Below are 24,227 nucleotides of genomic sequence, written 5' to 3' on the forward strand. Positions count from 1 at the left end.
GCTGAAGAGCCCTAGCCGCTTTAGCCTTTCCTTATAGGGAAGTCGTCCCATCCCCTTTTATCATTTTCGTTACCCTTCTCTGCACCTTTTCTAATTCCACTATATCTTTTTTGAGATGCGGCGACCAGAATTGAACACAATATATGAGGTGCGGTTGCACCATGAAGCCATACAAAGACATTATAACGACCTCATTTTTGTTTTCCATTCCTTTCCTAATAATACCTAACATTCTACTTGCTTTCTTAGCCGCAGCAGCACACTGAGCAGAAGGTTTCAATGTATCATCAAAGACAACACCTAGATCCCTTTCTTGGTCTGTGACTTCTAACGTGGAACCGTGTATGACGTAACTATAATTCGGGTTCCTCTTTCCCACATTCTCACTTTGCACTTGCTCACATTAAACATCATCTGACATTTAGACTCCCAGTCTCATAAGGTCCTCTTGTAATTTTTCACAATCCTCCTGCGATTTAACGACTTTGTGTTGTCAGCAAATTTAATTACCTCACTAATTACTCCCATCTCTAGGTCATTTATAAATAAGTTAAAAAGCAGCGGTCCCAGCGCAGACCCCTGGGGAACCCCACTATCTACTCTTCTCCATTGAGAATACTGACCATTTAACCCTACTCTTTGTTTTCTATGTTTTAACCAGTTTTTAATTCACAACAGGACACTACCTTCTATCCCATGACTCTCCAATTTCCTCTGGAGTCTTTCATGAGGTACTTTGTCAAACACCTTTTGAAGTTCCAGATACACAATATCAACCGGTTCAACTTTATTCACATGTTTGTTCACCCCTTCAAAGAAATGTAATAGATTAGTGATGAAAGATTTCCCTTCACTAAATCCATGTTGGCTTTGTCTCATTAATCCATGCTTTTGATTACTGTCTTCTGATCCACATAACCACTTCCTCGGCATATCTTGCTTCCCATATACATACTGACCAACTATGTTCAACTTCCAATACCCAGTTAACATACTTGAATAGGTGCAATGGCACTAATCTAGACTAAATGTATTTGTTACATTTGAATCCCATATTTTCCCACCTATTTGTAGGCTCAATGTGGCTTACATAGTACCGGAGAGGCGTTTGCAGACTCCGGTGAAAACAAATACAAAGTGATGTTGTGCCACATTAGGGCATCGTATAATGGAAGAGTTGTGTTATGTCCATTACGTACTTTAGTTTTTTTGTGTTGCAGGTATCGGGCATTTATGTTGGATCAGCGGGGTATGCCTTTTTAAACAGGTTAGCTTTTAGTGTTTTCTACTAGTTTAGGTGATCGTACGTAGTTTTCAAAGCTTTTGGTAATGCGTTACACAGTTGTGTGCTAATGTAGGAAAAACTGGATGCGTTGGTTGATTTGTATTTGAGTCTTTTGCAGCTTGGGTAGTACAGATTTAGGTACGTTCATTTGATTCGAATGTGTTTCTAGTTGGTAGGTCGATCAAGTCTGTCATGTATCCCGGGGCTTCACCGTAGATAATTTTGTGAACCAGAGTGCAGATTTTGAAAGCAATGCGTTCTTTGATTGGGAGCCAGGGTAGTTTTTCGCGGAGGGGTTTTGTGCTTTCAAATCGCGTTTTTCCGAAGATAAGCCTGGCTGTCGTGTTTTGAGCAGTCTGAAGTTTATTTAAGGTTTGTTCTTTACATCCCGCACAGATTCCATTGCAGTAGTCTACATGGCTTAGTACCATTGATTGTACCAGGTTGCGAAATGGTTCCCATGAAGAATTGCTTCAGGCGTTTGAGCTTCCACATTGAGTGGAACATTTTCTTTGTCGTGGATGTCACTTGGCTCTCTAGTGTTAAGTAGCGACCCATTGTAACACAGAGGATTTTCAGGCTAAGATAGGGAGGGTGTAATCTGGGGTGTTGATGATTGTGGGGTTGTCCGTGCTGTGTCGGGACGAGAGGATGAGACAGTGTGTTTTTTCTTTGTTGAGTTTTAGTTGAAATGCATTAGCTTAAGAGTCCATGATGTTCAAGCTGTTCTTGATTTCATTGGTGATTTCTGTCAGGTTAGATTTATAAGGACTGTATATTGTGACATCGTCTGCATAGATGAAAGGGTTAAAGCCTTGGTTGGATAAGGACTTGGCTAGTGGGGTCATCATTAGGTTGAAGAGGATCGGTGATAGCGGTGATCCTTGTGGTACTCCACAGTCTGCTTTCCATGGTGATAAGTTTGAGTTTGATTTTACTTGATATGTTCTTCTGGTTAGGAAACCCTTGATCCAGCTAAGTATGTTTCCACCAATCCCGAACGTAACTAGTAATCTTATTAATATAGTATGGTTTACCATGTCGAATGCACTAAACATGTCGAATTGGAGGAGGAGGAGGATGTTTTTGCCTATTGCTATTTCCTGCTTGAATTTGGCTAGAAGAGTGAGTAGTACTGTTTCTTTGCTGTGGAGGGGGTGAAAACCCGATTGTGATTCGTGTAATATTGAGAATTTGTTTATATAATCTGTAAGTTGTTTGGCTACCATGCTTTCCATCAGTTTGACTAACAACGGGATGGATGCTACTGGACGGTAGTTAGTGATTTCATTTGGGGTTTTTTCTTGGTGTCTTTTGGTATCGGGGTGAGTAGGATGTTGCCGTTTTCCTTAGAAAAGAGACCTTGCTGAAGCATGTAGTTTAGGTGGGATGTGAGGTCTGCTATGAAGCGGTCAGGGGCGGATTTCATTAGGTAGTTGGGACAGGTATCTAGTTTACAGTGAGTGTTGGAGAACCTGTTAATCGCTTGTGCAACTACATCGACAGTAAGGAGGGCGAATTTTAACCAGTTTCGGTCAGCCGGGTATTCTCCAGTGGTTGGGTCCAACTCATTAAGGAAGTTTTTGATGTCAGTGTTGTCATGAGGTAGCGTGTTGCGTAGGTTTACAATTTTTTCATTGAAATACTTAGCAAGTTTATCTGCAGATGGGATGTCTGTATTCCTTGTAGTGACCAAGTTGGTGTCAAGGAGTTTGTTCACGAGTTGGTATAATTTCTTCGTGTCTTTGTAATCTGTCCCTATTTTAGTTTTAAAGTATGATCTTTGGCCTGTCTTATAGCGTATTTGTATTCTCTTTGTGATGGTTTCCATGTGTTGAGTGTGTGTGTTCGTCTTTTGTTTTTTTCCATGCTCATTCGAGTTTCCTGGATTGTGTTTTTAGCTTTTTCAGTTCATCGTTGAACCATGGTATCGAGTTACACTTTCGTGAGGTTCTTGTTCACAAGGGTGCTATTTCATCTAGTATGCATCTGCATCTTTTATCCCATTCCATGAGGAAGTATATGGAGTCTGTCTGTGCTGACCATTCATTGTTATATATCAGTTGCCAGAATGTTTTCGTGTCTACTTGACCTCTTGTGCTGTAGGATGTGTGTTTTTATATTTGGTGTAATCCCTTCTTCCGCCAGTGTAGGGATAAGTTTAGTTTGTAGTGATCAGTCCAGGGGGTTTCAGTCCATTTAATATCTGTTATTATTAAGTTCTGGTCTGTTGATAGTTTGTGTGAGATAAGATCAAATGTGTCTCCTTTGACGTGGGTTGCTTGCATTTGTGGCCATTTGAGATCCCATAAACAGAGGAATTCCTTACATTCCCATGCGTTGATTGAGTTTGGGTCTTCTAAGTGAAGGTTGATGTCTCCTAGTACTAGTACACTGGAGTTGGTTACACATGTGTTTGAAATTAAGTCCATGAAGTTAGTTTGGCATTCGTTCCAATTATCTGGAGGTCTGTAAAACAAGACACAATTCAAATGATAACGTAGGGTTTTGTTGTGGATTCTGATTGAGGCAATTTCAAGTTGAGGTGTCATGGACTCGGCCATGGTTTCGGTGGTAAAGTGGGATCGATAGATTAGTGCTATGCCTCCGCCTCTCTTTTCCTTTCTGGTTCAGTGTGTGATTTTGTATCCTGGAGGGCACAGTTCTAGGATTATAGGGTCGTTTTGGTCGTGGATTTTTATTAGTTGTCATTTCTTTGTTGAGGTGAGTTTGTCTGGACCCTTCTTTGCATTTTGTGGTGGTTGTCCGCGTGATGGTGTTCTTCCTTTAAGTTGTTGCCAGTTGTGGTGTATCTGATCAATCTTTGATGATTGTATAGTATGTGTATACTGTTACTTTCTGCAAGAGGGGTGGTTAGAGTTAAGGAGTAGATTATTAGGAGTAGTTTGAAGGTATTCATTTTGGTTTCTATTCACTGTGGACTACTAATAAGACCATGTTCTGATGACTGGATGCTTGGTGGACTTTTGTTCTTTGGGGTGAGGTCTGGTGTTCTGGTCTTGTGTGTTATTTCAGCTTGCCTTTCAGCTAAGATCAGTACTAGATCGGGTTTCAGTAATAAGTTAATAAGCAGAGGAGACGAGAGGGAGGAGAGTAGCTCTGAGTCAGGGTCGCCTTTAATCTGTCTCTTAGCAACTAATTGCTTCCCACCCTCCTTGCCCAGGGATTTTCAGGGCTCCTATTTCTGGCTTTGGCTGGAGGCAGAGGGGAGGGGGGAACTTCAGAGCACTTGCAAGGTAATTAGCAGGGAGGTGTCACATATGCAACACTTGAGAACTCAGGTTTCAAGATTCCAAATTCAGAGCTCCATCAAGGTAATTAGCAGGGAGGTGTTATACATGCGACACAAAGAACTCAAGTTGGGAAATTCCTTCTCAATCTGATATCCTGCTTCAGAGTTTCTGATCAGTTCTGCAATAGTCACTAAGCTACTTTCATTTCTAATCTTTCTTACACTTGCTTAAAATGTTCATAGATTTGCCTATACAGAAACAGTTTCTCCTTCTGACATCTCTGGCCATCTTTGATTACTATGTGTGCTATGATGGTGGGTCCCAGTGGCATGTTATAAGCTATTTTATGGCTGAGCTACATGCATGGCAATCTGAGCACAACCATACACTATTATACACTACTCTATAATGTATATGATTTAGTAGTTTATACATTAAGCATGGTAGGTTTCTAAGGTGGTATATTTTGTCTTTGATTACTGACAAGTCGGTTCAGAGGGGAGGGGTTGCTCTTGATCAGGAAGAGGTACTTGAAGGACAATAGGAAGGTACTTGACTTAATTGCACATTGGAATGTGGTCAGCGAAGAATGCTATCACTTGAACACTGCTTTTAAACTTCCATAAAATCTTCTGCTTTTTCTCAAACAGCTCTTCTAATTAATGCACTTAAACAGTCCCAAACATTGCTTTTCTTAGCTGAAAGCTCGCTTGTGTGCAGACCAATTAACATCTAGACTGATACAGAGTTACTTGATTCACTTTCCTTTCTGGTTTGATTGGCTTACCCAAATATGCTCTCTTCACAGCTTAAACTTTTCTAGTTTGATCAAATTCAGTGCAGAAGGCTATTTTATTTTATTAATTTTTTTATTTATAACCATTTAAATTTTTACAAGTGATAAAACAACTTGCCGGAAATACAGAGAAAGTAATATATAGGAATTATTTCAGTCAGCTAATTCTATTCTCTTCCTTAGACCACTAAATAGGGAGAGTGAAACAAGACAAGGAGATCAATTAAACAGTAAACAGAAAAAAAAAGTGGTATTAACCTGATTATCCCCAGATATTACTCATCTAATTCATTATTCCACATTGATCATCTGGTTGGCTTCTTCAAGGCCAATACAGTGTTATAGTCAAATCATTTCATTGAAAATATACTTATTGTCCAATATTAGTTATAAATAATACATCTGATTACATTCTCTCTCTTAAAAACCAGAAGTTATTTAACAATACATATACTTAAGTCTCTAATTCAAATCCCACTGATTAAAGTAATCCCAGTTTTCACAGGCTTCACCCCTTTTAAAGTAATAATTGAGGAAATATTTCTGAGGAGAACTTTTAGGAGTCATACCCGGAAGGAGGCGTGGAGGAGTGGCCTAGTGGTTAGGGTGGGTGGACTTTGGCCCTGAGGAACTGAGTTCGATTCCCGGCACAGGCAGCTCCTTGTGACTCTGGGCAAGTCACTTAACCCTCCATTGCCTGCCGCATTGAGCCTGCCATGAGTAGGAAAGCGCGGGGTACAAATGTAACAAAATAAAAAAAATAAAACTCTGGGAAAAACAATAATCTCGATATTACATAAGTACATAAGTAATGCCATACTGGGAAAAGACCAAGGATCCATCGAGTCCAGCATCCTGTCCACGACAGTGGCCAATCCAGGCCAAGGGCACTTGGCAAGCTTCCCAACATACAAACATTCTATACATGTTAGTCCCGGAATTGTGGATTTTTCCAAAGTCCATTTAGTAGCGGTTTATGGAGTTGTCCTTTAGGAAACCGTCCAACCCCTTTTTAAACTCTGCTAAGCTAACCGCCTTCACAACTGTCTCTGGCAACGAATTCCAGAGTTTAATTATATGTTGGGTGAAGAAATATTTTCTCCAATTTGTTTTAAATTTACTACACTGTAGTTTCATCGCATGCCCCCTAGTCCTAGTATTTTTGGAAAGCGTGGACGCTTCACATCCACCTGTTCCACTCCACTCATTATTTTATATACCTCTATCATGTCTCCCCTCAGCCGTCTCTTCTCCAAGCTGAATAGCCCTAACCTCCTTAATCTTTCTTCATAGGGAAGTCTTCCCATTCCCGCTATCATTTTAGTCGCCCTTCGCTGCACCTTTTCCAATTCTACTATATCTTTCTTGAGATGCGGCGACCAGAATTGAACACAATACTCAAGGTGCGGTCGCACCATGGAGCGATACAACGGCATTATAACATCCTCACACCTGTTTTCCATACCTTTCCTAATAATACCCAACATTCTATTCGCTTTCCTAGCCGCAGCAGCACACTGAGCAGAAGGTTTCAGTGTATTATCGACGACGACACCCAGATCCCTTTCTTGGTCCGTAACTCCTAACGTGGAACCTTGCATGACGTAGCTATAATTCGGGTTCTTTTTTCCCACATGCATCACCTTGCACTTGCTCACATTAAACGTCATCTGCCATTTAGCCGCCCAGTCTCCCAGTCTCGTAAGGTCCTCTTGTAATTTTTCACAATCCTGTCGCGATTTAACAACTTTGAATAACTTTGTGTCATCAGCAAATTTAATTACCTCGCTAGTTACTCCTATCTCCAAATCATTTATAAATATATTAAAAAACAGCTGTCCTAGCACAGATAATTTTGAAAATTATAATTTTCAAAATCATAACCACTTCTTGCTCGTGTAGAATCATTTGTTATATCAATTTTTCACTCTCAAAGGGTTCAGTTAAATTGTCCATGTAACTCTCTAATAAAATTATATCTGAAACAAAATTATTTACTGCCACTGTTAGGTCCCGAGGCAACTTCCAGATGGTATTCAATGTAACCTCCACGGGAGCCAAAAACTCCAAGTTGATTTCTCTTAGGTGTTTAGGAGTGGTTCCACCGATTCAGGTTCTGCTATAAACATCCTCCGTTTCAGCATATACCTCTAACTCACTCCTCCACTCCTTTGGACATGGTGGTTGAATAATTCGGGAGCGATGCAGTTGTTTTTTCCAGGTCCAAGAGTGTCAACGCTCCTTCGCCGGCGCTAATCAAAAGACTCGCCAACTCTTTCATCTGTGGGCAGTTCGTCACGCAGCGGTCCCGCACTTGCTGCTCAGGGGACAAAACGCTGGCCATCGGCAGCTAACCGCCGGTTGTCCCCTTCCTCTCAGTTAAGGTAACTGCAATTGCAGAGAAGAAATTTTACGTAAAGAAGACGAAACTTCAGAGGGCAGCTGGGCCATTGGGCATACGAACTTCAGGTCGCCATCCTACCACTCTCCCAGTTTGGGACACACTGTCTGGTTTCTCCTCAAGGCCTGTCTGATATGGGTAACCCTTCCGCATAGCCCTCTGAGTCATTGAAACACAGAAGCCCCTCCACCACTACAAGGTGGTGTCCCTTCGGAGGGCAGAAGGCTCTTTTAAAGGCACGCTTGTCCTGCTGAAAGTGTCTTCATTTCCTGCAGTAACTATTTTGTTTTTACTTTGGTTTTTGCTGTCAGGACTCTTAAGACTTCTTAGCTTTATCAACATCTTGAGGTGTAACCGATAATTTACTCACAGTCAGATGTCCAGAAGTGTTGCACAGAGACTCCATAAATTCTGAGAGTTGGGTCAGTGGTTGGAGGTAGAAATCTAAAGGGAGGCAGCAGCCTCGGGCTGCTGCTTCTGCTGTGCACTAAGCCCCTCGGAGCCTGTGTCCAGGACACCCCCACCTTGAAAGTAGCTTCACATGGATCAGATGTCTTTGAGAGCGATCCCATGAAACCAGAGCCAGGTGGCATGGCTAAACCAACAAAAATAAGCACTCTTCCAATTACTGATTGTGGAAGTGTCCCTTTTCTTTTTTTTTAATTGCCCTTGCCCAGGTAACCAGGGCAGGATTAACCAGCAGGTGGGCCCTAGCAATAAGTCTGAAAGGTTGAAATCTTACTCCATATATTGTACCCTGGTTTAGAAATGACGTCTATTACTGTCAAGGTATGCAAAAAACTGACCCATTTGGAGACAATGCTTGTGTCACAGAACAACTACACTTCAAGAGATGCATCTATAATGCTAATAGAGACCCTTCAGATCTTCAAATGTACTTGTTAATTTTAAAATAAGGAGGAAACACTAAGAGGTAATGTAAAAGGCAGTCTTTTGATGACAAAAAGAAAAATCACAAATGTGCACCTGCAGATCTGAAAGGTAATTTTTCTAAAAGATAAAAAGGTTACTAAATAAGGTAATAAAAAAGTTTTATAGAAACATTTTGTCTCACTGTTTCTAAAAACTTACATTAAAAAAAAAAAAAAAAAAAAAACTTACAGAGAAAGGATGTAATACTTATAAACACTGAAGAGATTATGGCTTAGCTTGCATAGAAAACATAAAAGGGTCATATAATAAATGTAAAACAATTAAATAGAAACCGTATTCACACAGCAGGAAGTGAGACTAAACAAAAAACAGAAGCTGAAAATGCAACTGAAACGTAGATGGAAAGCAATGACCACAAATGCTCTCAGTCTAAGCAACAAAGTTCATGATCTGCAAGCCTTGATGTTTGAGGTAGACAGACATTGTTGCAATCACGGAGACATGGCTGAATGATTCCCATGAATGGAATGCAAATATACCAGGCTATAATCTATTTAGTACGGATAGAGATGGTCGTAAAGGTGGAGAATTAACTCTGTACGTGAGAAACGATATCACAGCGACTGAAATGACAGGGGCCTGGGGGAAAGGAAGAAGTGATATGGATCACCTTAAATAGAGATGATGGAACCTCTGTCCACATGGGTGTTGACACAATCGGAGGACCTAGATAAAGATCTAGTTACAGATATCCAAAATCTGGGAAAGAAAAGAAAAGTGCTGTTGCTGGGATATTTCAACCTGATGGACGCGGATTGGAAAGTTCCATTTGTGGAATCAGAAAGAAATAGAGAGATAGTGGATGCTTTTCAAAGTGCTCTGCTCAGACAAATGTGACGGAACCCACGAGGGAGGGAGCGACACTGGATTTGGTGCTCACAAATGGGAAAAGTGTGTCAAATTTCTGTGTGGGTGCTTTCCCTGGGCAGCAGTGATCATCAAACTGTTTGGTTTGATTGATATAACAGCTGGAGTGGAGGGCAGCCACTCAAAACTCAAAGTCCTGGATTTCAAACATGCTGACTTTAGTAAAATGGGGGAATACCTGAAGAAAGAGCTGATGGGCTGGGAGACATATCAGAAGTGGAAAGGCAGTGGTCCAGGCTGAAAAAAGCTATAAATATGGCTACAAACCTTTATGCAAGGAGAGTAAATAAAAGCAAGAGAAAAGGAACCTATATGGTTCTCAAAGCAAGTGTCTGAGAAAATAAAGGCTAAAGAGCTGGCATTAACAAAATACAGAAAAAAAAAAGGAACACAGAGAAATACTGGATGAAACTGAAAGAAGCCAAGTGAGATACATCCGGCGCAAGCAGAAGAACAAATGGCTAGAAATGTAAGGAGGGGCGATGAAATTTTTTCAGGTATATTCATGAAAGGAGGAAGACTAAAAATGGAATAGTGAAACAAAGATGATGCAAAAAGCTATGTGGAAAATGATGAAGAAAACGCAAATATGCTAAAAAAAAAAAACTTCTGTTTTTAAGGAAGAAAATCCTGGAGAAGGACCACAATTGCTGGCAAAAATACATGAGAATGGAGTGGATATGAGCAACTTGAAAATCCAAAGGTGGACAAAGCCATGGGACCAGATGGGATCCATCCCAGGATATTAATGGAGCTCAGAGAGGTTCTGAAGGGTCCTCTTAAAGATTTGTTTAATAAATCCTTGGAGGCAGGGGAGGTTCTATGGGATTGGAGAAGAGTGGATGTGCTCCCTCTTCACAAAAGTGGTGACAGAGAAGAAGCTGGAAACTACAGGCCAGCAAGCCTCACTCCAGTTACTGGAAAAGTAATGAAAGCGACGCTAAAGGAAAGGATAGTGAATTTCCTGGAATCCAAGTTCCGAGACAACATAGTTTTACCAAAGGTAAATCGTGACAAACGAAATCTCACTGAATTCTTTGACTGGGTGACCAGAGAATTGAATCAAGGACGTGCGATTGATGTAATCTACTTAGATTTCAGCAAAGCCTTTGACATGGTTCCTCATAGAAGGCTCTTGAATAAAACTTGACAAGCTAAAAATAGGATCCAAAGTGGTGAACTGGATTAGGAACTGGTTGACGGACAGACGACAAAGGGTGGTGGTTAATGGAATTCACTGGGAGGGAAAGGTGAGTAGTGGAATACCTGAAGGATCGGTGCTGGGGCTGATTCTGTTCAATATATTTGTGAGTGACATTGCTGAAGAGTTAAAATATAAAGTTTGCCTTTTTTGCGGATGATACCAAGATTTGTAACAGAATGGACACCCTGGAGGGAGTGGAAAACATGAAAAAGGATCTGCAGAAGCTAGAAGAATGGTCTAATGTTTAGCAATTAAAATTCAATCTAAGAAGTGCAAAGTGATGCACTTAGGAAGCATAAATCCACGGGAGACATACGTGTTAGACGGTGAGACCTTACGAGACTGGGAAACTGGGCGTCTAAATGGCAGATGACATTTAATGTGAGCAAGTACAAAGTGATGCATGTGGGAAAGAGGAACCCAAACTATAGCTATGTCATGCAAGGTTCCACTTTATGTTTAAATCATCTTTATTGATAACAATATAACACAAGAACCAGTTCTCCAAGAAAGAAAAGAAACACATGTGCATGTACACTTCTGCATACAGATCTGGCTCCAGACAATTTACTTTATCCCCCCCCCCCCCCCCCCGCGACTCTGCCCTACCCCCAACATCTGTGTTTAACGCTGTGTTATTAGTGTCTAGACACTCTACATACAAAATGGAACCTAAGAACCACACTGATTCATTAAACAACTGAAAAAAACCGCTATCAATAGCAAGATCAGTCTTTAACTAATCCCTATCCCTCCCCCCTACCACCCTAACCCTCCCCCCTTTAACAAATGTAATCGCACCAATTCCAGAGCAAGTGAATTAACAAACAAACCCCAGTGTGAATCCCTAATCAGTAGAGGCATAAAATATACTACACCCAGTGCAGTCCCAGCCCCATTCAGAAGTTCAGTATGAAGCTTCTTCCCCCGGAGGGCAGAGTCAGCCACAAGGGTTCTGTTTCCAAAATTGCTCCCCAGGGGCATTGTCCCACGATTTAACCCGACATCGATCCAATCTCATTTGTGTGATCATCTGGGATCTCCAAAAGGCCAGAGAGGGTCCCTGTTCAGAAATCCAAAATTTTAGGATGGAGGCAAGCCCAAAATAAACGGCCAACTGTATATACCCCTTAAAACCTGCCGGAGGCGAAGAAGAATAACTATATTTATGAAAAATGATCAGAGGATCCTTCAACAGAGTGCATCCCCATTGCCTATCCACCACCTGTAGCATCCCTCCCCAGAACCGCTGAACCCGTGGACAATGCCAAAACATATGACCCAAATTCGTGTTAACTGTTCCACATTTTGGACACGAGCCGTCACACTGGGCGACAAACTTAGAAGCCCTCCTCGGTGCTATATACGTTCTGAGTAAAATTCTATACAGTCGTTCTCGCTGCGGGATCGATACCCTCATTGTGTACAAATGTTTTATATAAGATTGGCATAACTCCACTGTCACTTCACATTCCAGGTCCTCCGTTCAGCCACGGGCCAAGCGCACATAATTTATCTCTGACGTTGTATCCCTCAATTGTTGAAGATGAAATTTAGGTGGCACTGACAACTGTGGCCCCAGGGTATACATTTCCACTAATACTTCTTGCACATCCTCAGTGAGATCGGTCCAACAGAGGGAGGCGACATAATGCTGTAGTTGAAGATACGCAAACTGATGACCCGCACCCAGTGGTGTGCTGGAGCAGGCTCTCACAGGCTCGCAAGAGCCGGTTGTTAAGTTTTTAAGAATTTTGGGAGCCAGTTGTTAAAGTAGGGACCTCCATGGCTACTTTAACAACTGGCTCCCAAAATGTGGGCTTGGGCCCCCTGCTGAATTCTTTTTTACTTTGCTGGTGGGGATGCTGAGCCCTGCCAGCCAAGTAAATAGACTGCTGCTGCTCCCAGCTCCTTGTTTCCAGCTCTGAGCAGCAGGCTGGGACTTCTCCAGCATGTGTGAGAAGTTTCAGCATGCTGCTCAGAGCAAGACATCGGGAGTGGTGGCAGTCCATTTATTGGTTGCCAGCAAAGGTATGCCTAGCGTGCCCGCACAAAGGGAAGGAGGAGAGAGGGGCAAGTGTTGCTCCCCCCCCCCCCCCCCACCCGGCCACCCTTGGCCCTTCCAACTGCAGAGCTGGCTACATCCGGAGAAAGAGCCTGTTAAAAATTTACCAGCACACCCCTGCCCGCACCCTTTCCCAATAATTCCTCTAACTCCGAAAAGGGCCGCAGCCTCCCTTCTTCTGTGAGAACCTGAAACAAATAAATTACCCCTCTCCCTGCCCACCGCGTGAATACACTTCTACCATGACCTGGCGGAAAATCTGGGTTATCGCAGAGGGGTCACCCGTGCTGTAAACTGGTGTCTCCTACAAATCCATCTCCAAGTAGCCCTAAGGGCCGATAACATGGGATGAAGCCTGAGCGCCTGGTTTGGCATCCCCCGTCCCCCATGCAGAAGGCAACTGAAATGCCAGCCCGGAAACCACGATACCTCTATGGGAGTCAGGGAAAACTCAGATGTGCCTCTAAACCAGTCATTGATAAGTCTCATTCCGCAGGCCACGGAGAGGAGTTTTATGCTGGTCAAGCCCATCCCACCGCCCTCTCGGGGTGAGATAAGAGTCGACATCGGGAGTCTAGGTCGTTTGCCCTGCCAAAGAAACTGTTGTAAAAGCTTGTTTAAACATTTCTCCTCTTTGCCTTGGAGGAATATCGGTAATTGCTGAAATAAATATAACCATTTGGGGGCAATCGGCATATTGAACAAGGCTATCCTCCCCCACAAAGACAAGGGCAACGCCTGCCAGAGTGTCAATTTCTGTTTTGTCAGCTCAACCAGGGGTTTAACATTACAAGAGTATAGCGCTCTTAAATCTCTGGGGATGAGAACTCCTAGGTACTTCAATTCTCCCTCCACCCACCTTAAGGGAAAGTCCCCTCTCCACCTACGCTGTAATGTCTGATCTATTGCCATAGCACAAGATTTTTGGATGTTTAATGAAAAGCCAGAAAGTGCCCCATATTCCTTTATCAAAGACAAGGCACTCTCCAGCGAAGACTGCGGGTCAGATAAAGCCAACACAATATCGTAAGGTTCCACTTTAGGAGTCACAGACCAAGAAAGGGATCTAAGTGTCGTCATTGATGATACGTTGAAACCTTCTGCTCAGTGTGCTGCTGCGGCTAAGAAAGCAAATAGAATGTTAGGTATTGATAGGAAAGGAATGGAAAACAAAAATGAGGATGTTATAATGCCTTTGTATTGCTCCATGGTACGACTGCACCTCAAATATTGTGTTCAATTCTGGTCGCTGCATCTCAAAAAAGATATAGTGGAATTAGAAAAAGTGCAGAGAAGGGTGATGAAAATGATAAAGGGGATGGGACGACTTCCCTATGAGGAAAGGCTAAAGCGGCTAGGGCTCTTTAGCTTGGAGAAAAGGCAGCTGAGGGGAGATATGATAGAGGTCTACAAAATAATGAGTGGAGTTGAACGGGTAGATGTGAAGCGTCTGTTCACGCTTTCCAAAAATACTAGGACTAGGGGGCATGTGATGAAGCTACAATGTACTAAATTTAAAACGAATCGGAGAAACTTTTTCTTCACTCAATGTGTAATTAAACTCTGGAATTCGTTGCCAGAGAATGTGGTAAAGGCAGTTAGCTTAGGGGAGTTTGAAAAAGGTTTGGACGGCTTCCTAAAGGAAACGTCCATAGACCGTTATTAAATGGACTTGGGGAAAATCCACTATTCCTGGGATAAGCAGTATAAAATGTTTTGTACATTTTTGGGATCTTGCCGTGTATTTGTGACCTGGATTGGCCACTGTTGGAAACAGGATTCTGGGCTCGATCGACCTTTGGTCTTTCCCAGTATGGCAATACTTACGTACTTATATGCACAGACGGGGAGAGAGATCTCGGGGTGATAGTATCTGAGGATCTAAAGGCGATGAAACAGTGTAACAAGGCAGTGGCCATACCCAGAAGGATGCAAGGCTGTACAGAGAGAGGTGTAACCAGTAGAAGAAAGGAGGTGTAGATACCCCTGTATAAGTCGTTGGTGAGGCCCCACCTGGATATTGTGTTCAGTTTTGGAGGCCGTATCTTGCTAAGGATGTAAAAAGACTTGAAGTGGTACAAAGAAAAGCTACAAAAATGGTATGGGATTTGCATTACAAGACATACAAGGAGAGACTTACTGACCGGAACATGTATACCCTGGAGAAATGGAGAAACAGGGATAATATTATACTTGAAAGGTATTAATCTGCAAACAAGCCTTTTCCAGAGACGGGAAGGTGGTAGAACTAGAGGACATGAATTGAGGTTGAAGGTGTGCAGACTCAGGAAAAATATCAGGAAGTATTTGGATACTTGAAATGCCCTCCCACGGGAGTTGGTGGAGATGAAAACAGTGAAAGAATTCAAAAATGCATCGGATAAACACATAGGAATCCTTTTCAGAATGAATGGATCCACAGAAGCTTAGCGGAGATTGGGTGGCAACACCAGTAATTGGGAAACAAAACTAGTGCTGGGAAGACTTCTATGGTCTATGCCCTGAAAATGGCAAGGACAAATCAAGGTCAGGTATACATACAATGACTATCTTGTTCGGCAGATTGGATGGACCATATAGGTCTTTATCTGCCATCATCTACTATGTTACCCTTTCATGAATTCTAAATTGGTTTTTAAACTTTCTGGGGAGGGGGACAAGACAGAAGAGCCTCAAGTACTGGTCCTGTTTGACTCTGGGCCTTTTCAGGCAGGGCTCCAGTATGTGTATTGTATGGAGCAACAATAGCACGAAGCAACCAGATGATAACCAAGTCCTGAAAAAATGCATGGTGAGATTAGAATGGCCAATCAAGGAAAGCAACAGTACAAAGGCATTCTTGCATGACAGAGGAGATGCTGTAACCACAGTGCTCAATACAATCCCGCAACAAGATGAGATCGACCAGCTCTGCAAAGTTGCCACACAGGAATGTTGTGCCAAGAGAGACATAAGTCTACTAGGGCAGATTAACTCTTTGGTAGGCCCCAGGCAAACACACACAGTGGGTCACCCTCCATAATGAACACATTTTTTAAACCCTCACCAAATATGTGCATTAGCTTTTAGATCTAATTAGGTCACATTAACAGGGGATTAGTTGAATCCTGCAAGCGTTCTCCTCTCCTAGTCCCTCCAAGATCCCAGCCCCTTAATACAGAGAAAACAGAATTGTTATGGTTTTCCAGGAAAAAAAGGTAGCTTTATAGTCCTGTCATTATTACTGATGTTACTATACAATCCAGTGCTGGAGTTTCGGGTGCTTATGGATTCCAAACTCTCTCCTTCAAGTTTCTCTGTGGTTCGATTGGTTTTTTGTAGCTTATGCCAAATCAGACAGATTCAGCCACATATCCCTAGGCAGGATTTATGCATGATTACTAAGCATAAATAATCAATGTATCTTTTACTTCTGTCTTGAATTGGTTCAGAACACAGCAGTGAGGCTTTTATTAGGATGAGACCAAGACAATATATTTCCCTTATATTTAAAAAGCTTCATTGGTTATCAGTATCTAAATTAAACTAACTAGATTTAAGATCCCATGGGGCCAGTACAGAAACCTTGCATTAATGCACAGCTTCCTTACACAAGAGAAACAAAGGTTTGCTCCTCAATGCAGTAACCAAATATGCATATCGACCCTGTGCAAAAAACGTGTGCTAAGATGGGACAGCACACCGAACACATTCGCATATGGGTCAGTACTAGCAGAAGCTATATCTTGCATACAAATGGGCACCCGGAGTTGCATGCATTGCAATACCAACATTCATGCGTAGAATAGTATTCCAGCATATGAGCAGATGTATGTGCATGCAATTCAGGTGCCAATACAACTTTTAGTGCATAGGCCCACGTCTTCCGACAATCTGGCACTTATGCTCTCTGTACCAGCACACCTCTCACATACTCTTATAAAAATAAAAAGTTGTGGATCATTAAAATAAAGGAAAGAAACAGGCATAAAATCCTCCCTATCACTACTGCAGAAATTCTGGCTAACCTTTTACACCTCTACAGACCTGGTGTTAAAGCCCCTGAGCTGCAGAAAAATGTGCAGACCAAAAGGCTGAGCACATTTGCAGTGAATAGTCAAAAGCCTCATTACAATGGATTTAAAACTGTGCTAGGCTTTGTGCATGGTTTACTCACGTGCAAAACCTGCTTGTCTTTTTTTTTTTTTTGCATCAACTGCCCACATAATTGTGTGCTAAAGTCATGCTAATTGGCGAGCAAAGATTAACGCACTTTTTGCATGGCCCCTACGTTTTATTTTTTGGAGCATTAGATAACAAGTTGGATTGAAAATATCTATCGCCTTATGTTTCTCCATGTTCTTAATTCTCTTTATATCAGGATTTTCTTCAGCTGCCTCCCCTATTGGTTATCAAGCTTGAGATACCCTAGCATTCTGCATTCTTGTACCCAGGGCCAAACTGTGAACCCTTATCCCAGGTGATATTTGTATGGAGGATTCCAAACTTGGATGTTAGAAAAAGCTTGAAGATGGGGCTTTTTACCCAAAGTAGAGTAGGGTACCTTGTCTAAGGTTTATGCATTGTGCACTGTTCATGCCCCTCTTAACCTGACTCTTCTGTGTGTGGGGGGGGGTGTCTTATTCTATATTTGTTGACATAGGAGCTGCATCTGATAACATATCTGACAGGTCCTTCCTCCTCTCCCAATACCTTAGAGCCCCAGGGCACATACCTAGTTTTCCTGTGTCTTAATTCTGCCCTGAACCTATGACATAAAAAGACCTGCCAGCATGCCCAGCAGAGGACAAGATTTTTGTGTGCAAATCTACTACAGTTACATTTTCTGGACTCTGTGCACCTCATTTGACCTGTGTGCAGTGGGATGTAATGTCAGTTATTTATCATTGGGTGTCTCCATCATTGCCTTTGTAGAAAAGAATAGAAGACCCTGTATATATAAATAGAGGGCCAGGGGTCTTCTTCTGCCCTCCACAGGAGTCCATGGAAGGAGGCTGGAGAAGGCAAAAGGAGCTCAGGCACAGCCTGAGAAATAGCTTTCTTATTGATTAGCTAGGCTATACAAACCAGGGCCTGCTCTAATCCCTAAAGCCAGCCAAAGCTTAACTAAAACTAAGTGCTGAAATAAAGAAGTGAAAGGAGACTGAATGGGGTGAGGACTGAAGGAGCAAGGTATAAAGAACCCAAAAGCAGAAGGTACCAAGGGAATCAGCTTATGAGTTCCAGAGCGTTCTGTCTACTCTAGTTTTTCCTTAGTGAGTGGAACTAAACAGGTGTATCCCATCTCCATCAATGACTCCAGAACTGAGATATAACCGACCAGTCACTCTGGTACAGCCATACAACCTATGCTTGCATTTGCCCTAATTTTGTTTTCTAAATATGCTCTCAGGATTTCGGCATCTAGGTCTTTACAGATGCTGGTTTGATGGACTGAGTTTGAGCAGCAAGCTGAGTTGGTATGAGTCCCTGAAGAAACACCTGCAGTGGCAGGTTAGTACCCAAGATGGGGTGTGCTCCATCTGTATTCTCCTTACAACCACTAGCCAAGCCACCAGTAGCGAGATTGGAGTCACTTTGGACTGCCCAAAAAAACCTTCATCAGGTATGCTCCTCTTTTACTGCTATTTTCCTTAATACCTCCACTAAGCTGCAGAACCTGGACTCAGCTTTAAAATACAAAAACACTACAGTTGATAGTTTTTATTTCAGCTAGTCTTGTCAAATACTGTTTCAAACCAACATTCACAATATACAAATGTATTATTGAGAAAAATTGGAAATCTGGAAAACTGTAACTGAAATTTGAATCTGAGATTTCTGAATTTTCCAAGAATACTTACTCCTAGAGATTGTTTCATTGTTTTTTGACTTGAACAAATCTGCCACCAACATAGTAGACTTATTATATTCTAACAAAATGTAGAAACTGAAGTTTAATCTGGATTAGATGTTTCAGCAATTCTGGAATCATCTGCTATTGAAATTTCAGGTAGAAGTACTTTATTGGAGTCTTTTTTTCTACAAGATGAAGAAGTGGTGTTGAAACTGTATCACAGATCTTCAAATACTACCTTCCTAGGAGGAAAATTTTCAGTTTTTCCTGAAGTTTCTAGGTGGATGCAATTTAAGAGAAAATTTGTGTTAATGTGCCAACTGTAACTTCTTTAGGAGCTATTTTCAAAATAGATATATATTATGAACCATCACAATTGCATTTTTTTCCTGAAGGAAAAGGGGATATCCAGGGATAGTTTTGCCACATTGACCCCATTTAGTATTTGAAGGTGGGGGGTTTTTCTCCCTCTTATTTCCCTTTTTTTTCTTTAGTGTATCTCCACTCTCTATGGAGTTTCTGTAGGTCAGCTCTTTCTTTAATGTGGACTGGCATATTGTTTGTTTCCTATAAACGTTTATTTCTTAATTTCTTTTCAAAATGTACTCTTTGAATTGCATATATAAACTGGGCTCACCTTATTTATGGGTCATTATCAACAGCACCATAGCACTCTTGCTATTGCTTACTTCATGCCAGTACCAAACAGACTCTGGCTGTGCTGAAGTTGCTTGAGAAGATACAACCAGTGCCATATATGCCTCTGGTGTGGGAATAACTCTTAAGTCAAGGTGAGCTTAAACAGTGTTCAAATTAAAGTAAAGAGGTTTGGAGGAAGGTGTGCAAGTGAGACTGGAGAGTGTAGTGATTGTTTAAAATCTGTAAATGTACTGGCTGAAGTTTGTTCTGAGCATGTACACCTCTGAGAGGAGGGCAAGCCTACAGGGAAGTGTGCATAATTATCAAGTGCCGTGGAGACACAGCTAAAAGCCATTTGACTGGTGATAGCTCAAGCAATAGGTTCAAAGCAGAAGTTTAGCTGAAGACAGCATTGAAAGTGTTAGTGAAATTATGATTTTCTTTTATCCCCTCCCCCCAAAACAAAAGCCGAACAGAAGTGTGTGTGTGGGTACTGAGAAATACAGATTTGTGAATAAACATTATTCTTGGATAGGAAGGGTTTATCATTTGAGAAAATGTATTTTGTTTTAGTGAACTTACCAAAGTTTAGAGTGAAAGACTTATTGGGGAGGGATAAATATATAATATAATCTTGAAGTCTGTTGATTTAGCTATTTCCTTCTGGCTTTAAGTCTGTTCTGACCCTGTTGAAATCTGTGAAGCTGTGAGCTATAGGTGGGGGAGAGGGGTTGGGAAAGGCAGGAGAGAGATACTGGAGAGAGAGAAGGAGCAATGTTGGACCTGCAGATGGAGGGGACGGAGAGTAAGCAATGTGAGATCCAGCCTCAACTTACCCATTTTTAGACCTAAAATTGTCCTTAACATACACATATAAGGTATTTAATTTGGGGGTCATTATACGTATTTTATCTGAATATACTTCTGTGGGTCCACCTGTCTTGTTTAGAGAGTTGAATATGTTTTTACTCCAGCTTAAGCTTTCAAGGTTTGCCTCCTCCTCCTCCCCCCCCCCCCCCCCAATTCAACTGGGATCATTTAACTTTGCTGTAACTAGTTGATTTTATGCTACTCTTTGCCATTATTCGGTCATGCCAGTGACCTTTTCCAGTCATTCCCAAACTGTGGTTTGGGAAACCAAAAAGAGTCACATCACTGATAGATGAGGTCACAGATACAAGATTACTTCCACTCACCCTGGCATTCAGCACAGCACCTGTGATTCAAATGAAGTTCACAGGCCCTGCATTCTCCCCGTTTGGTCTATATATTAGACTAGAAATCCATACAGAGTACATAGATGACTGCGCACACAAACTGACACACATGATTCTGAGCTGACTGTTGTCACTGCTGTTACGTTTGTGTTTTGGCTTAGTAGGAGCGAGAGAGGGGAGAGGAGCGGGAGTCTAATTTTTATTTTAATCATTATCTGGGTCACACGATATTTAAGCGTTGAAATTTGTATCATACTGGATAAAAGTTTGGACTCCATCACCTTCTTTAGTAAGAGGCACACATTCAAGATGAGAAACAGAATCCCATTGCCACAGCTTGCAGACTGCAGTGAATGCACTAGTAGGAAGATGCTAAAGAGAGGAAAGGCACAGACTGCTAACACTGGGAACACATACCTAGGGAAAAAAACACCAGACTCTCTGACTCTTTTTGTACAAGTTCTGGAGTAGCTGTTACTTGTTTTCTTTTTGACAGTATTCAGTATCACAGACTGCATCACACTCAACTGGAAGAAAACTTGGAAAATAAACTTATATGAACTGCAAAAAATGTTAAACCAACTCTAAAATTAAGACTACCATAACATTAGCATATATTCAAGGAAGGAACTGCAGTAATTATGTAGCCACACTGGGATATGATGCAATATTTCTGTAATTGTAAGGAGGGCATAATTAAGTGCACTACCATATAATTAATTGAGAGATACTTTACGCAAACGATTACAAACTGGGTGGGAACTACTACTTTCCACACAATTTATATAACTGAGTTAAACCCTGCAAGAATACATACAAACAGAACCCAGTTTCAAAGCACCACGAAAGATTTTTCTCTGCCTTGAGCCTTCAGCACTGGCTGCGAAACCTGACGGAAATATGCATCATTCCTTGTCTCCTCCTCAAAGTCACGTACGTGAAGCGGTTTTCAACACCTCCTCCTTCCCCAATCGTCAGCATCTACTTAGCAAGCATCAAGAAAATGACTAAACGTAGTGGCACGTTAACCGCGAAAATGGCAAGACTCTAAAAGCTATAGTAATATATCACAAAAGAGAAAGAGAGCAATACTACCAAGTAAGAAAAAAAAACAAAAAAGCTCTCAAAATAGCTGTGGCACAGAAAAAAAATACTCTAAAAGCTGTCACATCTTAACTTGGATCTGGAAAGTTATAATTTCCATAATATATATTTGTATCTCTGAAAGCAAAGGCCTTGTGGTTCGCATCTTATTTGAATTTTATGGCCCTCTTAAGTTTAATCCCCATTCCCCACCTCTTACCCCAGCAAGCCCAAACTAATTAATTAGAAAAAGCATCGTGTGGAAAACTGCTGGCAACTGTAACTTCCTATAGAAGTTGCATTTGCCAGCACTTTTCCACACACCCAACTAATACATGACTATTTTTTCCCCAACAGTTAAAACCCAAAATCACAACGTGAAAGAAAGTTGGGCGCAGTAATTGACACGATGGCCGCTCCCCAAAAAGGGTAAAACAATGAGAGATCCTCGCGGCAGGAAGTCATTATACTGTGTATACATAAGGATCCGCTTGAAATGTCCGCCTATTAAAGCCAGGCGCGGCTATTGATGAGATTTTAATTTTATTTTTACAACATATACCTACATAAGCAATAAATTTGTCAGCGGCCAGGATGAAGCATTATTTTCACCGTATGATAAAGAAAAGATTAACAAACGAAAAATTTAGTTAACGCCCCATCGAATCCGGGAGGATCCTGCTGTATCCGTCTTTTACCTAGAAATAGTTTAATAAACGTAAAATGTGTAATAGTCAATGAAGCCTAAAGTACTATTTATGGCGGTGCAATAACTACATAAAGTGCTCTATCTTCATCGGGCTACAGCTGCTAACTCCGTACGTGTTGAACAGATAGTAGTTCCCTTTTTATTTGAGGTTAAATAATGAGGTATCCACACCCCCGAGAAATTCAAGTAAAAACAACAGAGTAAAAGACTCAGTCGCCCATCCCCCTCAACTCCCCAAAACTTAAGCTGAAAGAAAAAATATGTCTCTGGCAAACAGGGAGAACGATTATTGGGGAAACGCAGTGTGACATTCTTACCTTCTGCACTCGGTCTTGGTTGAGCTCTGTGAAAATGTATGCGAGAACATGGGAAGCTATCATGACTTCCTTATCAATTAATAGGAAGCACAAGAAGACCCTGCAAAAAAAAAAAAATCCAAAAAAAATGGCCCGGATAAAGTGCGAAATGAGCAAAGAAACCCTTTTAGTTTAAATTGAAGAGCCCCTTACTCGCCGGCTTTTTCTTTTCCAGTTCTTCTTGCTTTTGGTACAATGTGGCTCTTTCAGAGATTCCCTCCCCTCCGTGACCTCACAACATTCGCTTCTACAGCGTGCGTCCCCATAGGTCGAAGGAGGAAGGTGTGCGCGAGAAATTGGACCAGCTCCTCCGCCGACGGACCTACCCTCGTCTCGTCGGGCCTTGTTGTAGCATCTATGTTCCTTGTTCTCAGTACCCACCACGTATACCGCTTTTGTGTGCGTACTCTCCTGGAGCTCAAAATAACGAGTTCGAGACGCCTGCGAGTGCAGATGTTAGGAAAGTAGCGATGGTGGGTTCACGGTCATGAACCGGTTGAAAAGTGACTATAGAGATTATTCGTGTGCCTTCGCTCTCCGCAGGAGGAATGTAAAAGTTCCTTTACTAATATATTTTATACCTCAATGGCCGTTTAAAATACATTCTACAAGTCCCGCATCTCAAGTTCGCAGGACTGGCTCAGCCACCAGGTGGACTAGGCACGTGCCCAGGGTGGCAACTTCGCTTTCTATTGCCAGCCAGCCACAGCCCTAATTCCCAGCCACCTGAAAAGTACTCGGCTGGAGCACAGGACCATTAAATTGAACAATGCTTCTCTCCCCAGTTCTGGGTCAGTTGGATTTTCAAAATATACCAAAATTAGGGCTTTTTTTCTGGAGGTATTGAGTACCAGCACCTTTTCCATTGCTTGCTAAAATTGACCTATAGACCGTAAATATTAATGAAAGAGCCCAGGCTCTGCATACCAGTGCTGCCTTGTCATAGATTCTGTAGCTGATTGCAGGGGGCTGGCTATTGTGAAGTGGGGCACCTTAGTGATCATCCCACCCCTGAAGGATGACCTGGCATTTAAATACTGGCACTTTTTTTGCTAGGAAAAAAAACACACTGTCCACATTGGCAGAGAGATTTGCATACCAAGGAGGAAGTGCATGTATATTTATGTCATGCATATTCATCTTGGATATCCTAAAAACTTGACTGGCTGGGTGTGCCCCTAAAACTGGATTGAAAAGCACTGCAGTAGAGAGATTTATTCTCCAGTGCTGATACATCATGCCCTTCCCCCACAAAAAGCATAAGGGGAGGGTGAGACAGGACAGCATTTGAGTGTGGACCTCTACTGAAAGATCCCACAGGAGAACTGATTATATTTGGAGCAGAAGGAAAAGGGTAGGGCAGTGGTTCTCAATAGAGAATGACAAGGGGACAAAATTTGTCCCCGTCCCCATGGGTTCTGTCTCCATCCCCACCCCGTCCGGGTAGGTTCTGTCTCAGTCCCTGCCCTGTCCCCGCAAGTTCTGTCCATGTCCACACTCCATTCCCATGGGATCTGAGTGGAGGAGTAGCCTAGTGGTTAGTGCAGTGGACTTTGATCCT

General features: G+C 42.0%; 1 protein-coding gene across 2 annotated transcripts in view; it reads right to left on the reverse strand.

The window, feature by feature from the left end:
* LOC115469296 (hexokinase-2) overlaps positions 1–22,875 on the reverse strand; it is a 194,823-nt gene extending 171,948 nt beyond the window's left edge. The window contains exon 1 of one of the 2 annotated variants that reach the window (XM_030201804.1): positions 22,628–22,875. In XM_030201804.1, the coding sequence (XP_030057664.1) occupies positions 22,628–22,690 (63 nt within the window). In that variant the 5' untranslated portion in view covers positions 22,691–22,875. Of the gene's footprint in view, positions 1–21,335; positions 21,393–22,627 lie in introns of those variants that run through there. The other variant, XM_030201805.1, reaches the window with a different exon arrangement.
* Between the last annotated feature and the right edge of the window lie 1,352 nt (positions 22,876–24,227).

The sequence above is a fragment of the Microcaecilia unicolor genome, chromosome 4 (genome assembly GCF_901765095.1).
Source record: "Microcaecilia unicolor chromosome 4, aMicUni1.1, whole genome shotgun sequence".
In the NCBI taxonomy this organism is placed as follows: Eukaryota; Metazoa; Chordata; class Amphibia; order Gymnophiona; family Siphonopidae; genus Microcaecilia; species Microcaecilia unicolor.